Source organism: Bos mutus, chromosome 15 (assembly GCF_027580195.1).
Source record: "Bos mutus isolate GX-2022 chromosome 15, NWIPB_WYAK_1.1, whole genome shotgun sequence".
In the NCBI taxonomy this organism is placed as follows: Eukaryota; Metazoa; Chordata; class Mammalia; order Artiodactyla; family Bovidae; genus Bos; species Bos mutus.
This window is the reverse complement of record NC_091631.1, coordinates 39,390,747-39,411,369: the sequence shown is the minus strand read 5'-3', so window position 1 is coordinate 39,411,369 and position 20,623 is coordinate 39,390,747. Positions and strand designations below refer to the sequence as shown.

The 20,623-nt window shown below is 38.5% G+C and overlaps 1 protein-coding gene across 5 annotated transcripts in view; it reads right to left on the bottom strand.

Moving 5' to 3' along the window:
• Positions 1-20,623, bottom strand: part of MICAL2 (microtubule associated monooxygenase, calponin and LIM domain containing 2) — a 244,200-nt gene that overhangs the window by 45,066 nt on the left and 178,511 nt on the right. For all 5 annotated transcript variants that reach the window (XM_070383932.1, XM_070383933.1, XM_070383935.1 and 2 more), the window contains one exon: positions 18,078-19,425. In XM_070383932.1, coding sequence (XP_070240033.1) covers positions 18,078-19,425 — 1,348 coding nt within the window. The remainder of the gene's footprint in view (positions 1-18,077; positions 19,426-20,623) is intronic.

Below are 20,623 nucleotides of genomic sequence, written 5' to 3'. Positions count from 1 at the left end.
AGGCCCACTTGACTTCACATTCCAGGATGTCTGGCTCTAGGTGAGTGATCTCACCATTGTGATTATCTGGGTCATGAAGATCTTTTTTGTGTAGTTCTTCTGTGCATTCTTGCCACCTCTTCTTCACATCTTCTGCTTCTGTTAAGTCTATACCATTTCTGCCCTTTATTGAGCCCATCTTTGCATGAAATGTTCCCTTGGTATCTCTAATTTTCTTGGAGAGATCTCTATTCTTTTTCATTCTATTGTTTTCCTCTATTTCTTTCCAGTTGTTGATGTGACTGGTGATGGAAATAAAGTCTGATGCTGTAAAGAGCAATATTGCATAGGAACCTGGAATGTTAGGTCCATGAATCAAGACAAATTGGAAGTGGTCAAACAGGAGATGGCAAGAGTGAACATCGACATTTTAGGAATCAGCGAACTAAAATGGACTGGAATGGGTGAATTTAACTCAGATGATCATTATGTCTACTACTCAGGGCAAGAATCACTTAGAAGAAATGGAGTAGTAGTCAACAAGAGTCTGAAATGCAGTACTTGGATTCAATCTCAAAAATGACAGAATGATCTCTGTTTGTTTCCAAGGCAAACCATTCAATATCACAGTAATCCAAGTCTATGCCCTGACCAGTAATACTGAAGAAGCTGCAGTTGAATGGTTCTATGAAGATCTACAAGACCTTCTAGAACTAATACCCAAAAAAGATGTCCTTTTCATTATAGGGGACTGAAATGCAAAAGTTGTAAGTCAAGAAATACCTGGAGTAACAGACAAATTGGCCTTGGAGTACAGAATGAAGCAGGGCAAAGGCTAACAGAGTTTTGCCAAGAGAACATACTGGTCACAGCAAACACCCTCTTCCAACAACACAAGAGAAGACTCTACACATGGACATCACCAGATGGTCAATACTGAAATCAAGGTGATTATATTCTTTGCAGCCAAAGATGGAGAAGCTCTATACAGTCAATAAAAACAAGACCAGGAGCTGACTGTGGCTCAGATCATGAACTCTTTATTGCCAAATTCAGACTTAAATTGAAGAAAGTAGGAAAAACCACTAGACCATTCAGGTATGACCTAAATCAAATCCCTTACAATTATACAGTAGAAGTAAGAAATAAATAAAAGGGGTTAGATCTGATAGACAGAGTGCCTGAAGAACTATTGATGGAGGTTCATGCCATTGTACAGGAGGCAGGGATCAAGACCATTCCCAACAAAAAGAAATGCAAGAAGGCAAAATGGTTGTCTGAGGAGGACTTACAGGTAAGAAGAGATATAGAAAGGCAAAGGAGATGCAGAAAGATATACCCATTTGAATGCAGAGTTCCAAAGAATAGCAAGGAGAGATAAGAAAGCCTTCCTAAGTGATCAATGCAAATAATAGAATGGGGAAGACTAGAGATCTTTTCAAGAAAATTACAAACAGTTACTAGATACACAAAAAAAGCAGGAAAATGAGTCTGATAATCAAGAGAAAAATCAATCAATAAAATAAGACTCAAAAATGAAACTGGTGAGTGAGTTAGTGAAAGTCACTCAGTTGTGTCTGATTCTGATATCCGAAGGAGTCTGCCAGGCTCCTCTGTCCTTGGAATTCTCCAGGCAGGAATACTGGATTGGGTAGACTTTCCCTTCTCCAGGGGATCTTCCCAATTGAACCCAGGTATCCCACATTGCAGGCAGATTCTTTACTGTCTGAGCCACCAGTGAAGCCCATGAAACTAGACAAAGATTTTAAAAAGAGTTATTTTAATGTACTCAAGAATTTAAAAAGAAAGCATGAACAGAATGAGGACAGAAATGAAAGATATTTTTATAAGAATCAAATGGTCCCTATGAAGATGAAAATTATAAAATCTGAAATGAAATGTTCACCAGATCAGTTTAACAGCAGACTAAATACTGTCAGCAGACTAAGTACTAAAGAAGAAAATATTCAGTGAAATTAAAAAATAGCAATAAAATAAAAAACTATACAAATTGAAGCACAGCGAAAAAGACACTGAAAAAAATGAACAGACCTCAGTGATGTGTGATGCAAAATCAAATGGTCTAAAATACATGTGATTGGAGAACCAGGACATAGAGGGAGAATGGCAGGAACAGAAAATGTAGTTGAGAGAATATTGCTGAAAATCATGCAAATTTAAAGAAAATTGTAAATCCATAGCTTCAATAAGCTCAAAAAAACCACAAGCAGGATAAACACAAAGAAAATCATAGCAAGCCTCATGATAATAAAATTGCCAAAGACCAGAGATATAGACAAAATCTTAAAAGCAGACTGAGAAAAATAATACATTTCCTACAGGGAAACAAACATAAAAATATCCATGGATATCTTGTCAGAACTGAAATAAGCCAAAAGACAATAGTGCATCATTAAAATGCTTAAAGAAAAAAATCATCTGTCAATTTTTGATTCTATGTCCAGTGAAACAACACGTTCAACTTAAAGCAAGAATAAAGGTGATCTTTTTTTAAGGAAAAAAAAAGTTAGAATAATTTGTTGTTAGCAGACATGGATACAAAAAAATTTTAGAAAACTCTGTAGCAGAAGGAATATACCAGATGGAATGAAGAACTTCAGAATGGTAAATAAAAAATAACTTTTCTTTATGGTTTTTTTTTTTCTTTAAAATACAATTGACTGTTTAATGTAAGTTAGTGTAAAATAATAAGAAATACAACTATTGATAATCCTCAACTTATAATGGGGTTATATCCCGACAATCCCATCCTAAGTTGAAAATACTTTTAAGTTGAAAATTCATTCCGTATCTCACTTACTACATGTCATAGCTTAGCTTAGCCTACCCATAACGTGCTCTGAACACTTATATTGCCTATAGTTGGGGAAAAAATCATCTAATACAAAGCCTGTTTTATAACAATGTGTAGAAAATCTCATATAGTTTATTGAATACTATGCTGAAATGGGAAACCAAATGATTGAGTGCAGATGAGTGTAAGAGTATCAGTTATTTACCCTTGTGATCTCCTGGCTGATTGGGAGCTGTGGCTCTCTATAGAATATGTCATCTTGTATCTCTAGCCTGGGAAAAGATCAAAATTCAAAATCGAAGAGTGGCTTCTACTGAATGCCTATTGCTTTTGCACCACAATAAAGTAGAAAAAATAAAATAAAATTGTAAATTGAACCATTATAAATCAAGGACCTTCTGTATTGGTCTCTGTCCCAGTTTCTGCTAATATTTGATCTTTGACCTCAATTCCTGACACAGGGCTCCTAAAACCCTTAGAATTTCCTAGGTGATAGGAGTATCTTTTGTTCTAATGAGGTGATTGTTGGTGGGCTTGGGAATAGGAGCTGGTCAATAGAAAGACTAAGCCATGATTAGAAGCTTGGAACTTTTATCCCTAATACCCATCCTCTCAAGAGGGGAGAGGGGCTGGAAGATGAGCCAATAATCGATTATACCTATGTGATGAAGCCACCATAAAAATCCCTAACGTACAGATTTTGGAGAGCTTCCACATTGGTGAACACATCCATGTGCTGGGAGGGTGTCGTACCCCAGCTGCATGGGAGCAGAAGCTCCTGTGCTTGGGATCCTTCCAGACTTCACCTTATGTATTTCTTCTCAGGCTGTTCATTTGTAACCTTTATCATATCCTTTATAATAAACTAATAAGTGTAAGTAAATGTGTGTTGAGTTCTACACCACATTAGCAAACTATTGAACCCAAGGGAAGGAATGGGAAGAACCTCTGCTCATATCTAGTTGGTCAGAAGTACAAGTGACAGAAAGGGCACAGAAGATGTGAGCAAACACCAACATATGTGATGTAACCGCCTGACAGAGAACAACCCCACAATAACTAGAGAATATTTCTTCAGAGCACATGCAACATTTACTAAATTGGTAATATGCCAAACCATAAAGCAAGTATCAACAAATTCCAAAGGACTGAAGTCATACATAGTATATCTTCCGATGACAGAGAGGTTAAGCTAGAAACCAAGAATAAGAAGTATAAATAGAAAGTGGGGTGGGGTGGGAGGTAGGAGGGAGGTTCAGGAGGGAGGGGATATTTGTATGCCTATGGCTGATCCATGTTGATGTATGGCAGAAACCAACATAACACAGTAAAGCAATTATCTTCCAATTAAAAATAAATAAATTTAAAAATACAAAGTAGACGTTTAGAACTTAAGCAATAATTTGTAACAACTTATAGATCAAAAAAGAAGTAAAATAAATTTGAACTGGCTGATAAAAATACAGTACAACAAAATGACTAGAATGTAGCTTTAAATGTACACGTTACGTAAAAGAGAAAAGTTGAGAATTGATGCTCTAAGATCTATTAATACTTTAAGAAACTAGAAAAAGAGCCACTAAACGAACCTAAGGAAACTAAAAGGAAGAGCATACTCAGGATAAGAACAGATTATGAGAGACAATAAAAACAAAGCAGAAATATTAACAAAGCAAAAATCTTTTTCTTAAAACGATGAATGAAGTTGATAACCTCCATCAAGAATAATTAAGAAAAATGAGACAAAAAACACACTTACCAATACTTAAGATAAAAAGTTCTACAGAGTATTAAAGGGAGCTACTAACCAAAAACCATTTTGTGACAATAAATTTGAAAATTTAGATAAAATAGACAAACTTAATGGAAAACACAGCTTACAAAACTAATATAAGAAGAGATAGAAAATCTGATTATTTCTATATCTATCAGAAGGAACACCCATATACTGTTGGTGGGAATATAAACAGGTGCAGCCACAACAGAAAACATTATGGAGGTTCTTCAAAAAATTACAAACAACCCCAATGTTCATCGCAGCACTGTTTATAATAGCCAGAACATGGCAGCAACCTAGATGTCCATCAGCAGATGAATGGATAAGAAAGCTATGGTACATATACACAATGGAGTATTACTCAGCCATTAAAAAGAATACATTTGAATCAATTCTAATGCGGTGGATGAAACTGGAGCCTATTATACAGAGTGAAGTAAGCCAGAAGGAAAAACATCAATACAGTATACTAACACATATATATATGGAATTTAGAAAGATGGTAACAATAACCCTGTGTACGAGACAGCAAAAGAGACACTGATGTATAGAACAGTCTTATGGACTCTGTGGGAGAGGGAGAGGGTGGGAAGATTTGGGAGAATGGCACTGAAACATGTAAAATATCATGTATGAAAAGAGATGCCAGTCCAGGTTCGATGCACCATACTGGAGCTTGGGGCTAGGGCACTGGGACGACCCAGAGGGATGGTATGGGGAGGGAGGAGGGAGGAGGGTTCAGGATGGGGAACACATGTATACCTGTGGCGGATTCATTTTGATATTTGGCAAAACTAATACAATTATGTAAAGTTTAAAAATAAAATAAAATTAATTAAAAAAAAATTACAAACAGATATGATCCAGCTATTCCAGTTCTGGATATTTATCCAAAGAGCACAAGATACTAATTTCCAAAGATATATACACCACACCATGTTCATCATAGCATTATTTTCAATAGCCAAGTTATGAGAACAACCTAAGTGTCCATCAACGAATGAAAAGAGAGATGTGGTATATGATAGAATCCAGCCTGCCTGCAAAGTTGCTTCAGTTGTGTCTGACTCTTTGCCACGCTATGGACTAGCCTACCAGGCTCCTCTGTCCATGGGATTCTCCAGGCAAGAATACTGGAGTGGGTTGCCCTGCCCTCCTCCAGGGGATCTTCCTGACCCAGGGATCAAACCCCTTTCTCCTGCATTGAAGGCAGATTCTTTACTGCTGAACCACCAGGGAAGCCCACATGGTAGAATCCATAAAAAAGGATGACATCTTGCCATTTGTGACAGCATGCATGGACCTTGATGATTTTATGCTAGTGAAACAAGCAAGACGGAGAAAGACGATTGCATATGATATGGGGAATGGTGTGGTGAATACATAATGCAACTGGTGTGGGGAATGCAAAAATAAATTAATTGAACAAATCAAATGAAAGCACATTAAAAACATGTAAATACAGAGAACAGAATAATGATTACCAGAGGGAAGAGGGTAGGGGGAGGGAAAATGAGTAAAGAAGGTCAACTTTATGGTAATGGATGGAAACTAAAACTTTGGTGGTGAGTATGCTGTAGTGTATATAGGGGTCAAAATATAATGCTGTACACATAAGACACATAATGTTATAAATCAATAAATATAATCTATAGCAAATAATATATTTAGTAGTGAAATACAAGCCTTCTGATACTGGGTTAAAAAGACAATGCACTATTTAGCATTCCACTTCTATTTAGGAGATCCCAGGCAGAACAATAAAATTAAATAAAAGGTATACAAACTAGAAAGGAAGATGTCAAATTGTCTTTATTTTCAGACAACATCATTATGTATGTAGAAAATCTCACAAAAAACTCTACTAGAATAATAAGAGAGTTCAGCAAGCACAACATAAAAAGTCGAGTGTGTTTCTATATATTAGCAACTGAAACTCCAAAACTTTGGCGACCTGATGCAAAGAGCCAATCCATTTGAAAAGACCCTGATGCAGGAAAGATTGAAAGCAAAAGGAGAAGTGGGTGCCAGAGGATGAGACAATTAGATAGCATCACCAACTCAATGGACATGAATTTGAGCAAACTCCAGGAGACAGTGGTGAACAGAGGAGGCTGGTGGGCTGTAATCCATGGGGTCACAGAGTCAGACATGACTTAGTGACCGAACAACAACGAAAATAAAAATTAAGAAGGCCGTTCCACATATAATAGCAGCAACAACAAAGTATGAAACTCCCAAGTAACATTATTGTTCAGTTGTCTTAAGGAATACATTTAGCAAAATGTGTGCCGGAAGTACACACTGAAACCTAAGAAAACCTGTGTTGAGAGATATTCCATCTCCATGGACTGAAAGACTCAGTAGGTACCAACTGTTCCCAAATTATTCAGAGATTAAAAACAGCCTCAATCAAAATCCCAGTAGGCTTATTTGGTAGAAATTGACAAGCTAAACTGTTTGGAAACACAGAAAACTGAGAATAGCAAAAATAATATTTAAGAACAAAATTGGAAGACTCTCACTATGTGTTTGCAAGACTTGCTCTGAAGCTATAGCAGTCAGGAGAATGTAGGGATAAACATACAGATTAATGAAATAGAGTAGAAAGTGCAGTGGTAAACCCATACACATATAGTCAACTGATTATCTGTGAAGATGCTACAGTAACACAATGAGCAAAGAACAGTCTTTTTAATAAGTGGGACTGTAACAGTTGGATAACCATGGTCAAAAACTTTGACTTTTATTTATACTATACAAAATTAATTAGAATTGGATTATAGACTTAAGCTCCAAAGCTAAAGACTGTAAAATTTCTGAGAGGAAACATAGGAGAGAGCCTTAGTGACTCTGGGTTTATAAAGATTTCTTAACTCTAACTCAAATTATAAAAAAATTAATTAATTTGTCTTCATCAAATTAAAAGCTTCTATTTTTTTGGATGATGATGAAATTGAAAAAACAATTGACCAGCTTGGAGAAAATATCTGCAAACATATATCTGATGAAGGACTTATATCCAGAATTTTTAAGAACTCTGACTAAATAGCGGGTTATAGTGTGTTCTTAGATCTGAAGACAATATTCTAAAGTTATCAAATGTCTCTAACTTAATCAGTTTAAAACTGTATCATTTATAACTGCACACACAAATATTGAATACTGGGCATATATGTAATGAAAATTGTGCCAGATTACCACAACTACAAAACACTGACAGAAACTGCAGAAGTCTTCAGGAATGTATTATGTCCATGAATTGGAAGGCTTAATATTGCAAAGATGTTAATTCTCTCTAAATTTATCTCTGCAGCCAATGCGATACCAGTCATATGCCCAGAAAATATTTTTGTGGAAATTGATGAATTGCTTCTGTAAGTCATATGGAAATGCAAAAGGCCAAGAATATCAAACAATCTTGAAGAACAACAAAGTGGAAAATTTACTTCAGACTATGAAGATTTATTATAAAACCACATAATGAAAACAGTGCGACTCAGGTGCGAGGACGGACAAACCAGTGGAAGGAAGAGAAGTTTCAAAACTGAACCTGCTTCATTTATGACAAGTGTCACTGCAACGAATAAATGCTGCTGAATCAACTGGATAGCAACATGGGACAAAATAAACGCTCACCCTACTTCTCAGAATATACCAACATCTATGCTATGTTGGCCACAGATTTATTTATAAAAGATAAAATAATAAAGCTTCTCTAGCGAAGTTGGACAATAGAAATCCAATGTGAGCCATGTATGCCATTTGAAATTTTCTAGTAGCCACAATAAAAAATGCACAAATAAACAGATGATATTAGTCTTAATCCTATGTTTAGCTCAACTTTCAAAAATGTTACCATTTCAATGTATAATCAATATAAAAATATTGAGATCTTTTAGATTATTTCATTCATACTAAGACTTCAGGATCTGGTGCATATTTTATAATTATAGCATATCTTGATTTAGATACTGCATTTTTAATAGTTAAAGTGAAATGTAATCCTATCAAAAGAAAAAAGTTGAGTCGAATAGAAAGATATTTTATATTGCTTCAGTTGCAAAATTTAAATCCATTAATATTCAATAAAATTCAATTCCTCACTCACACTAACTATTCTCTAGTGTGAAAGAGTGAGTACCATACTAGACAGTGCAGTTCCAGAAGGTAACATACAACAGTATCTTTGTGACCTCAGAATAGGGAAAGATTTCATAAATAGGAAGCAAAAATCAGCAATAAGGGAAAATACTGTTAAATTTGACTTCATTAAAATACATGTCTTTGTTTATCAAAAACATCTTTAGAGAATGAAAAAGTGAGTCAAAAAGTGGGAGGAGATATTTTATATAATGTATAAAAATATTAATATATATATATATATCTGACAAAGGGTTTATATCCAGAGTCTACACAGATTACAAACTAATCAGGAAGGGACTGACCACACAGTGAAAGTATGGACAAAAGCCTTGAATAGGTACCTCATACAAGAAAATATCTGTCAATACATAAGCATGTGAAAAGTAGCACAACATCATTATCAAGTGAAGGCCAATTAAAATCATAATGAGATACCACCCCACACCCATAAAAATAGTGACATGAACAAAACAAAACTGAGACCACAGCGTATTGGCAAAGATATGGGTGAAGGGGAGTTCTCATTTCCTGCTGGAGGGTGTATATATTGGTACATTCACTTTAGAAAACCATTTGACAGTATCTGCTGAAGCAAAGCAATCACGCCTAATCCCAGGACCTCGCAACTCACTCCCAGGTACTCGTACATATTGATGATGATTCTCTTTCTTCGACCACACTCTAGCCAAGCTCCCTTGAGCCTTCTTCTCAACTAGACCTCAACCCTGGCCCTTAGTAACTATCCTCTCAACACAAATAGTTTAGCATACCCGATTCTTCCTGCATGGCAAAGTCTTAAATACTGACGGTTTCTAACAGCTCAGTCCCTCTTAAAGTCCTTGCTTGAGAAAACTCAAGACTGATGAATTTATTGTTCATTTTAGCCAACATCTGTTTATAGACTCCTGACCATCTTTTCTTAGAGCCTTTACTAAAAAATGGGCTTACAATTATCCATCTTTCACCTGTCCCTTTGAGAGGTATATGTATCTCCTACCACTGAGGAGGACCAGAAAGCCAGCCCTTTCAAATGCAATTATCAGGAAGGATAGAGCCTGTCTTCCAGTTTCTGGGGAGGACAGAATCCTAACTTCAATCTCTGCCAGCTAACAGACCCAGCTGAGTAAAAAGCATTTACACTAAGGAACCCTATGGGATTTCTCACTTCCCTGTCTCTCCTGAGACCCCACTTATCCCTCTTGCTACTCCCTCATTCTCCCTGTCACACACCTAGCCACCTCTGGCAAAATCAAAGCTGAGTTCAGTTGATGCTGAATTCTCTTCCCCACTGTGACACCAAATTACTAATTAAACTCTGTCCTTACCATTCTAACTAGTATCTGGCTTTATCTTTGACAATACCCAACAGAAACAATATGTATGCTACTGCTAAGTCACTTCAGTTGTGTCCGACTCTGTGCGACCCCATAGACGGCAGCCCACCAAGCTCCCCCGTCCCTGGGATTCTCCAGGCAAGAACACTGGAGTGGGTTGCCATTTTCTTCTCCAATGCATGAGAGTGAAAAGTGAAAGTGAAGTCGCTCAGTCGTGTCCAACTCTTTGCGACCCCATGGACTGCAGCCTACCAGGCTCCTCCATCCATGGGATTTTCCAGGCAAGAGTACTGGAGTGGGGTGCCATCGCCTTCTCCAACATGTATAGGGATGCTGAAAGCAGCGTTCTTCACAACTGGAAACGACCTCAGTGCCCAGCATCGGAACGCACCAATAAAGAGTGGCATATTCATACAAGAGCATAAAACGCAGGGGCGGAAAAGTGGGAACCACTGCAATGCAGATGGACACGGATCCCTGCCTCCCCCTGCTCTGCCCATAATGTTTAATGAAAGAAGGCAGGCCCCAAAGAGCACACACTTGTATTAGTTTTCCATTGCTGTGGGAGCAGTGACCACCAGTGTAGCAGTTTACAATGGCACCCACTGATGATCTCACAGCCGTGTAGGTCATAAGCACAGGTCTGGCTCCACTGGGTCCTCTGCTCAGTGTCTCACAAGCTGCAGTTGAAGTATCCACTGGGCTGGGGTCTCCTCTGCAGTTAAGAGTTCTCTTCCAGTTCATTCAGGTTGTGGGCAGCATCCAGTTCCTAGTGGTTGTAGGACACGGAGTCCGTTTCTTGCTAGCCGCCAGCTGGCTATAGTTCCTTGAGGCCTTTTGCTTCCAAGCCCTCTCACAACAATGACAGTTTACTCCTTCGAGGCCAGCAGGACCATGTCTTTCTCATGCTTCGAATTTCTGACTTCAGAAGGGCCCAGCCTCTTATTAAGTTCTCATCCGACTGAGTGAGTGAGTGAAGTGAGTCAAAGTCACTCAGTCGTGTCTGACTCTCTGCAACCGCATGGACTTTACAGTCCATGGAATTCTCCAGGCCAGAATACTGGAGTGGGTAGCCTTTCCCTTCTCCAGGGGATCTTCCCAACCCAGGGATCAAACCCAGGTCTCCTACATTGCAGGCGGATTCCTTACCAGCTGAGCCACAAGGGAAGCCCAGGAATACTGGAGTGGGTAGCCTATCCCTTCTCCAGCGGATCTTCCCAGCCCAGGAATCAACCTGGGGATTCTTTACCAACTGAGCCATGAGGGGAGCCCCAATTAAGTTAGGCCTACTCATCTCCCTTTTGATGAACTCAAACTCAATTGGTCTGAAATGTAATCACATTTGCAAAATCCCATAAGTTAAGCAGCAGAATGAGATCCATCATATCCACATCTTACCAAACTCAAGAGAGTGAGATTATACAGGGCAAGTATGTGGGAGGCAGGCAGCATGGGGCCCTCCCAGAATTTTGTCTACCACAAGACTGAACAATGCAACTTTTATCAAGTCAAAAAACTGCAAAAGTAACCTAAGATGACAGAAGTCAGATGGTATTTTTGTTGGGTGGCACGTGTATTTGAGGAGACACCTGACGAAGGCTTCTGAATGTTGGTAAGTCTTCTACATCTTGATCTCCAAGGTGACTACACAAATGTGCACTTTGCAAAAATTCATCAGTTGTGCACTTAATATTTGTATATGTATTTTATACTGCAATAAATATTTTACACAAAAATTTTAAAATAGGTTCTCCGGGTGCTTTGTTCAATTACATATAGGAACAATAATTAGTATTAAAATTGTTGGTATAAAACTGGCACTGGCAGAAAGTGCTTGAAATTAGTCTATGCCCCAAAGTAACTTAAAGACTGAGAGGTTTATGTCTACATTAGTTTGGCAAAATATGTTGTAAAAATAAGAAAAATTAAATTTCAGTTGGCTTTTATTCAAGTGATCATAAATTTGAGGTTTTGAAAGTTTCTCACTTTCCGTTTGAATACTGGTTCTCTCTACACTTTATGGAAGCGTGCAGTAGCAAGTTAAATGTAAACTGAGCTTTGAGTGTGAGTCTGTGTGTGTGTGTGTGTGTGTGTGTGTGTGTTTGGTGGGTGGGCAAGGGCAAGGAAATACAAGGAAACTAAATGGACCTAATTTAATAGAGTAGGTAAAATCTTTACATTCTTAGGATACTGACTTAAGAAGACCTCAGAAACACAAAGCTCTTTTTTTAAAAAAAATTTATTGGAGTATAGTTGCTTTACACTTTGTATTAGTTTCTACTGTACAGCAGCATGAATCAACCATGCATATGCATACATCGCCTCTTGTTTGTATTTCCTTCCCATTTAGGTCACCATAGAGCACTGAGTAGCATTTCCTGTGCTATACAGTAAGCTCTCATTAGCCATTCATTTTATGCATTGTGCATGCATACTCAGTCGTAACTGACTCTTTGCCATCCCATCGACTGTAGCCCACTAGGCTCCTCAGTCTGTGGGATTTTCCAGGCAAGAATATTGGAGTGGGCCGTCATTTCTTCCTCCAGGGCATCTTTCCAAACGAGGGATAGAATCCGTGGCTTCTTGGATCTCTTGCATTGCAGACAGATTCCTTACTGCTTGAACCATCAGGGAAGCCCCTCTTTATATATTGGGTGTGTACACAGTGTGTGTAGGTCGATCCCAATCTCCCAGTTCCTCCCAGTACCCCATTCCCTCCTTGCTGTCTGTACGTTTGTTCTCTATGTCTGTGTCTCTATTTCTGCTTTGCAAACAAGTTTATTTGTACCATTTTTCTAGATTCCACATATATATGTTAATATATGATATCTGTTTTTCTCTTTCTGACTTACTTCACTCTTTATGACAGCTTCTAGGTCAATAAAGACTGTTTTCATGACCATATCTCTGCAAATGGCACAATTTCATTTTCTTTTTATGACTGAGTAATATTCCATTAAATATGTGCCACATCTTCTTTATCCATTGATCTGTTGATGGACATATAGGTTACTTCCATGTCCTGGCTATTGAAATAACAATGGGTACAGGTATTATTTTCAGAGCTGGTCAGCCTTAACCTAATTCCTTTCTTTGCATTTCCATTCTGTTCTAAGGTAAGGAATTCACATTATTTCTTTAAGGAATATAAATTAATGAAGGTCTCCATGATAAATAAATCAGAAAAACACATTTATCCCAAATTCAAGAAAATATTTATTTATTATCTATTTTTGACTTCATCGGGTCTTAATTGTGGCTTAGGAGCTCAGTAGTTGTGACTTAATTGTCCTCCAGCATGTGGGATCTTAGTTTCCTGCTATGTACCCTGCATTAGAAGGTGGATTCCTAACCACTGCACCACCAGGGAATTCCCTACTCCACCTTATTCTAAACAGCACAAAAAGAAGTCACATAAATGTGATATAAGTAAAGTAAAGGCTATTCTTACTATGAATATGATGTAAATCTTAAATAAAATATTAGCAGATTGAAAAATATATTAAATAAAAGATATCATGACCAAATGGTCATATTTCAGCAATGCAAAGATGGCTCAATATCAGTGAATCTATTACGTAACTCATAATATTAAACTATGGAGAAAAAAAGTATGCAATCGTCTCAAAATGTGCTGACATTTAATAAAGTTCAACTATATTATCACCCTGCTTATTTAACTTATATGCAGAGTACATCATGAGAAACGCTGGACTGGAAGAAGCACAAGCTGGAATCAAGATTGCTGGGAGAAATATCAATAACCTCAGATATGCAGATGACACCACCCTTATGGCAGAAAGTGAAGAGGAACTAAAAAGCCTCTTGATAAAAGTGAAAGAGGAGAGTGAAAAAGTTGGCTTAAAGCTCAATATTCAGAAAACGAAGATCATGGCATCTGGTCCCATCACTTCATGAGAAATAGATGGGGAAACAGTGGAAACAGTGTCAGACTTTATTTTTGGGGGCTCCAACATCACTGCAGATGGTGACTGCAGCCATGAAATTAAAAGACGCTTACTCCTTGGAAGGAAAGTTATGACCAACCTAGATAGCATATTCAAAAGCAGAGAGATTACTTTGCCAACAAAGGTCCGTCTAGTCGAGGCTATGGGTTTTCCTGTGGTCATATATGGATGTGAAAGTTGGACTGTGAAGAAAGCTGAGCACCGAAGAATTGATGCTTTTGAACTGTGGTGTTGGAGAAGACTCTTGAGAGTCCCTTGGACTGCAAGGAGATCCAACCAGTCCATTCTGAAGATCAGTCCTGGGTGTTCTCTGGAAGAACTGATGTTGAAGCTGAAACTCCAATACTTTGGCCACCTCAAGCAAAGAGTTGACTCATTGGAAAAGACCCTGATGCTGGGAGGGATTGGGGGCAGGAGGAGAAGGGGATGACAGAGGATGAGATGGCTGGATGGCATCACTGAGTCGACGGACATGAGTTTGGGTGAACTCCGGGAGCTGGTAATGGACAGGGAGGCCTGGCGTCTTGCAATTCATGGGGTTGCAAAGAGTCGGACACGACTGAGTGACTGAACTGAACTGAACATCCATTCATGATTTAAGATACTTTAAAAAATAGGACTAGATGGCTATTTTCTCAATATGAATAAATATATCTGTGTCAACACAGAAGCCAGCACTATGCTTAAATGGGAAAACATTTAATGAGATGAATTCTCATTAAAGTTAAGAATATGGGAACCATATCACTACCTTAATACTGTTCTGGAGATTGTGGAAACCAAAGAAATGAGGAAACAACATATGTTAGTGGTACATAACGTAAAAGAGGCAAAATTATCATCTGTAGAGTTATAATTGTATATTTGGGTAGGACCCAGAAGAAGTCATTAAAAAGCATTTTTAAGCAAAGAGAATTCAGTAAAAATGGATGGGTGGAAAATTACTATATAGAAATCAATAACTTTCATATATTCACTAGTAGGAAGATAAAATGGGAACTATCTTATTTATAATAGCAACAAAAATGAACATATCTAGTAATAAACAACAATAAATATGTAAGATCTATATGATGTAAAGTTTAGAATATTCCAGAGGGTCATAAAAAAAGATATGAGCAAACGGAAAGACAATTCATATCATAAGATTGTAACTAGATTCCGAGTTAGTTTGTAAAGTTAATTCCATAAAAATACTCTTTAGGATTTTTTAGGGACATAGACAAGCTAACACTAAGTCCATATAGAATATCAAACAAACAAGGAGAGCCAGGAAAGTTTTGAACGAGAAGATCAGTAATAGAATTCTCTTCCTACCAGATGGTAAAATATAGAAAATTTTAAATGTATAAATATATAAAGGAAAATAATTAAAACAGTGTGGTACTGATATATAACAGACAACTCAAGAGAAGGTAATAGATGGTGTGGAAATCAGTCCAAGTACAGGAATCAGATATATGATAAAGATGTTATCTCACATAAGAGAGGAAAAGATGAGTTATTTGCTAAACTATGTTAGGGTAACTAAAGAGACATAATAAAAAAAGAAGGTTGGATTCATAGCTCACATTTATACTAGGGTAATTTCTTCATGTGAACATATAAATGTAAAAAATTTAAAACAAACAAGACTAAAAGAAACTGTAAGAAGATTCTTCTATAAACTTAGAAAAAAATTCTTTCTGAATCAGTATAAACTTAAAGTTCAAAAGTGATAAAATGGAAAATTGCTACAACTACTATATAAAATTAAAACTTCATGTGACAAAAATCACCATAAACAAAGTTAAGCACAAACAAGAAGCTGGATAAAGCATTTGTAATTTATATCACAAGAAAAAAGCTAAATGTCCCTTTTCATAAAACCCCTACATAATATCAAGAAAAATACCAACAACCCAACAGAAAAAAAGATAAAGAAACAACAATTCACAGAAAAGGAAATACAAATGATTCTTTATTATATGAAAAGACTATCTATTGCCAGTCAGGTTAGTAAAGATTTTTTTTAAAGTTGGGTAACACAGTGGTTAGCGCAAGTGTAGAAACAGTACTCTCATTCTCTGCTGCTGGAAGGGTGAACCAGCCCAATTTTGATGGAGGACAATTTGTCAATATCTATCAAAATTCTCAATTCATACATGCTTTGTTCTAGCATTTCCGTTCCTAGAAATTTGTCCAAACTTACACATATGTCAAATGGCCCAAGTTCTTCATTATCGTCGCACTGTTTGCAATAGCAAAAGATTTGAAATGCTTAAACTTTCCACCATAGGGGACTGGCTACATCAATTATGATATTGAACACATCAACACAATGGAATACCATGCAACCATAAAATGAAGGAGAAAGTTCTTTATGTACCAGTACAGATTGACCTCCAAAATAAAATTAAAAGTTCAAACAGTGTGTACAATACAATAGCATGCTATTAATTCTGGAAAAAGAAAGAATATGATATGTAAATTTGCTCATTTATTCATAAATTCTGTCTGGAAGAATGCCCAAGAACCTGATAACAGTATCTGTCATCAGGGATAGGACCTGGATGACTTAGGGACAGAGACAGAAGATAGGACTATTCATTTTATGCCTTTTGTACCCTTTTATTTTGAGCCATGTGAATGTATTATCAAAAAATGCACAACGCATTGAAGTTTACGATGTAATAAAAACGGCAGAGTTACATTCCGGTCTGTCCATATTTATCCTGAATTTGCTGAAAATAAAGTCTATTGTTAATCAATACAGCTTTTTTTTTTTTTTTTTTTAGGCAACAGACTCTCTACTTAATCTGGTTTTAGAATAGACCAAAATCAAGTCCCTGACTTACACAGCTTTTTGATTAAAGTGCCAGAAGAGAAATAATTTTTGCTTGAAAACTGAAGTTCCAAGATAAAAGTTAAATTTTTTAAAAGTTAAAAAAAATAAAGTTCTCAACAATAGGGACAGTAGAATCAGTTTGTTTAAAGCAATCAAACAAATATCAATAACAAAAAAGAAATCATGTTGTTTACACTATTTAAGGGTAAGTACCCCCACTGCAAGGAGGAGAGCAGGGTGAGAGATTACACGTTACATTCTAAAAATATTTCTTTATTGTTAAATTATTCTGATCTATTGATATATTAATTAATTTTATAATTTTAAAATTATACAAAGATTTAAATATTTAAAAAACCCAAGGTTCCACTGGTAGCCAAATATACATAAATATGTTTAAGCTAGTAATTAAAAAAACACAAGTTTAAAAGAGACACCAATTTTTTTTTGACTAGTAAAAGAGTAACATAGAAAAAATATGATACTTAATGCAGGTGATGGTGTTGTGAAAAAGGTACTCCCATCATTAATGGTGAAATATAAACTGGTCCCTTTCCCTTGTTTTAACTAAAATTTACAATGTATAGTTGTAAGAAATAACACAGAGAGAACCTATGAAGTCTTTACCCACATAATTCTGTTTTAAAAAATAATTTGTCGGTGTCAGTTAAGAATCTTTAAAAATTCACACTTTCAACTAGCAATCCCATTTCTTGGAAACTATCCTAAAAATGTCATTAAAAGGAAAGAAAAAGCTATGTGCAGAAAATGTTCATTCAATACCATATATAAAATAAAAATATATTCATATAAAATATATAAGTTAATAAGAAAATAGTTCATTAAATAACATATACACTATAGAATATTCTACAGCCATTAAACCACATTTGTGTAGAATATAAGGTAATTGACTTAATATCTATGTTGAATGTTGATTTAAAAGATATAAAATTTTACGTACAAAATATGTGAAAAATATTCATATGGTCAATGAGTGAGAAAGAGGAGGAATTATGGTTGATACTTTGTCTCTTTCAAAACTTTATACAAATAATTTCAAATTTAATTTTTTTCAGATTTTTTTCCAAATTTTCCAAACTCAAGTTTTCCTACTTTTGTCAGAATTTGAGAAGCAAAATGAGGTGAAAGATGGCTACTTATTAATACAATAAGGATAACTAACTGCCCCGCACGAATGGGAGACTTTTGCTAGGAAAGAAGCACTTACTTGCATCTTTCTCTGGAGAAAGAGGATGGACCCTCTGCCCCAGGCAGGTGCTACTGATTGGCTGCCCCTGCTTCTCTGGGGGCTGGGCATTGCCCATGGGCTGCACCTTCCCCTTGGGGCTGCTGAAGAGGTCTTGGGAGTCCTTTCTTGGTCCAGATTCTTGGAGGGAACTCTCGAAAGATTTGTCTTTGAGTCTGAAGGAGGAGAAGAGTGAGGTCCTTTTCCTGGGAACCCTGGAAGCATCTGGGACTGTCTCCTGCAAACTCACTTTCTCCAGGAGTGTGGGGACATCTTCCATCTTGCCACAGGGTGGGGGCACAAGTGCAGGAAACACCTTGGATGACCGGCTGGGCAAACTGTGAGTGCAAAGGGCGGGGGCAGGAGGGCTCGGGGCTGAGGGCTGGGCAGTCCTTGAAGTCGGGGAGCCCAGGGAGAAGAAGGCTGAGGCCTTGCTTGCCACGTCTCTCTTGGGGGATGGCTGATCACTGTCTTTACTGGAGCTGCTTTTCCGAAAGCTGAATGAGCGAGTGTAAGCATGAGGTGGGCTGGTGGGCAAAGTCTTTGACTCTGGCTTGGCCCAGGCCTTCCTCCCACTGTCAGAGTTGGGGAGGAGCGGCTCCAGGGATCTCCGGATGGCGTTGGCTATAAGCCGCAGTGGAGACTTGGGTGGGGCCATGCTTCGCTCCCCAGGAGCCCGTTCAGCTGGGGCCCCCATCTTCTCCTGAGACTGTCTCTGGGCTGGCAAGGTCTCTTTCTCTGCCAGAGGAAGCAGCAAGGGGCGGACTGGTTTCAGCACATGGCCTCCTGAACCATTTCTAGTGCTCTTTTGGGAAAGTCGTGCTCCGGTTTCCAGGTACAAGTTCTCAAGGTTGGAGTCGTTCCAATCCAACAACCAAGTCTTCTGCTCCGGAGTGAGAACCAACTTCTTTAAGCCTGACTTCTCCTCTGCCAGCTCTAACCCACCATCCTCTACCCTCCTGGGTCTGGTACTCCCTTCTCCAGGCTCCTCTCCAGCCCAGGGAGACAGTGGGTGGTCTGGCAAGCACCTGTCCTTCCCTTCAACGGGGTGTGGGCCTCTGTGGATGCTTCTGATGTCCCTAGGAGGGGCCACTGCCTCCTGACACCCATCAGAAGCCATCTCTGTAGGGCTGGGTGGCCTGGAGCTCTGGAGGCCATTTCCACCAGGCCTCACCAGGCAGTATTCTGTCCGCTCCAGTACCTGCCCACGAGGCAGACGCAGGGGGAGATCCTTGGGTGGTCCATGGGCTTTGGCACGCCTCAGAAAGATGGGGGTGGATGGACTGCAGTGACCTCTGGAGATTTGTGAGGCGGTGTTGGAAACTGCCACCTGGAAGGGACAGGCAAAACCCAGCAGTGATTTAGAAGCTCCCACCATTCACTTACATGAGGAAGGTGCATCGCATCCCACAGCCCCCTCCATTCCTCTCTTCAGATCTCAGACACCCAAAGTCAAAAAGAATTCTGTCTAGGGTGATTTCAGAGGGCCACTCTTCCTTCTAAGTGGCTACCTTGGAATGGGCTAGAATTGGCCCAGAGCCTCCATATCACTGATCAAAGGCTTACCTGAGTCTTAGATTAGGTGGGTAGAAAGCCAGAGGGAAGGCAAAGTCTTTGACAAGCTCCCTGACCAGTGAGGGCAGGGCTAGCCTGGCCCATATGGGTGGGGCCAGGCACATCCGGAGGCTCAGCTATGGTCCCTACCAACAGGCATATTCTATCCATAGGTATGGTTCTCCAACAACCAAGAAACCAAGACTTTTTTCATTGGAGACCATTAAAGAGAGACAACTACCCTCTGGCTTGGAACTGTGGTGGCAGGAAAGACTTTGGGATCTCTCAATAACCCTTTCAGCTATGGTTTTTCATGTATGGAGGTGAGAATTGGATCATAAAGAAAGCTGAGCACCAGAGAATTGATGCCTTTGAATTGTGGTGCTGGAGAAGACTCCTGAGAGTCCCTTGGACAGCAAGGAGATCAAATGAGTCAATCCTAAAGGAAATCAATACTGAATATTTATTGGAAGGACTGAAGCTGAAGCGCCAATAATTTGGCCACCTGATGCAAAGAGCCGACTCTTAGGAAGAGACCCTGATGCTGGGAAAGATTGAGGGCAGGAGAAGTAGGGGGCAGCAGAGGATGAGATGGTTGGATGGCATCACTGAATGGACATGAGTCTGAGCAAACTCCAGGAGACAGTGAAGGACAGGGAAGCTTGGCATGCTGCAGTCCATGGGGTCAAAGAGTCAGACGTGACTTAGCGACTGCACGAGGACCCTTTAAAATCTGATTCATGCCTCACCATTGAGAAGGCAATCAATCATTGCCAGCATTCAGGAGCTTGGCCCTTGGCAGAGGGAGAACATAACAGACTTTAGAAGGAATGGTTGTGTCCTGCCCAGAGCTCTGGTCATTGAACAGGAGCTCCTCAGGAGAATGAAATATTCTGTCTTGGATGTTCTACTTCCCAGAGTCTAGAACAGGCTCTGGCAGGTAACAGAGGCTTGATAGATTCATACTGAAGGAA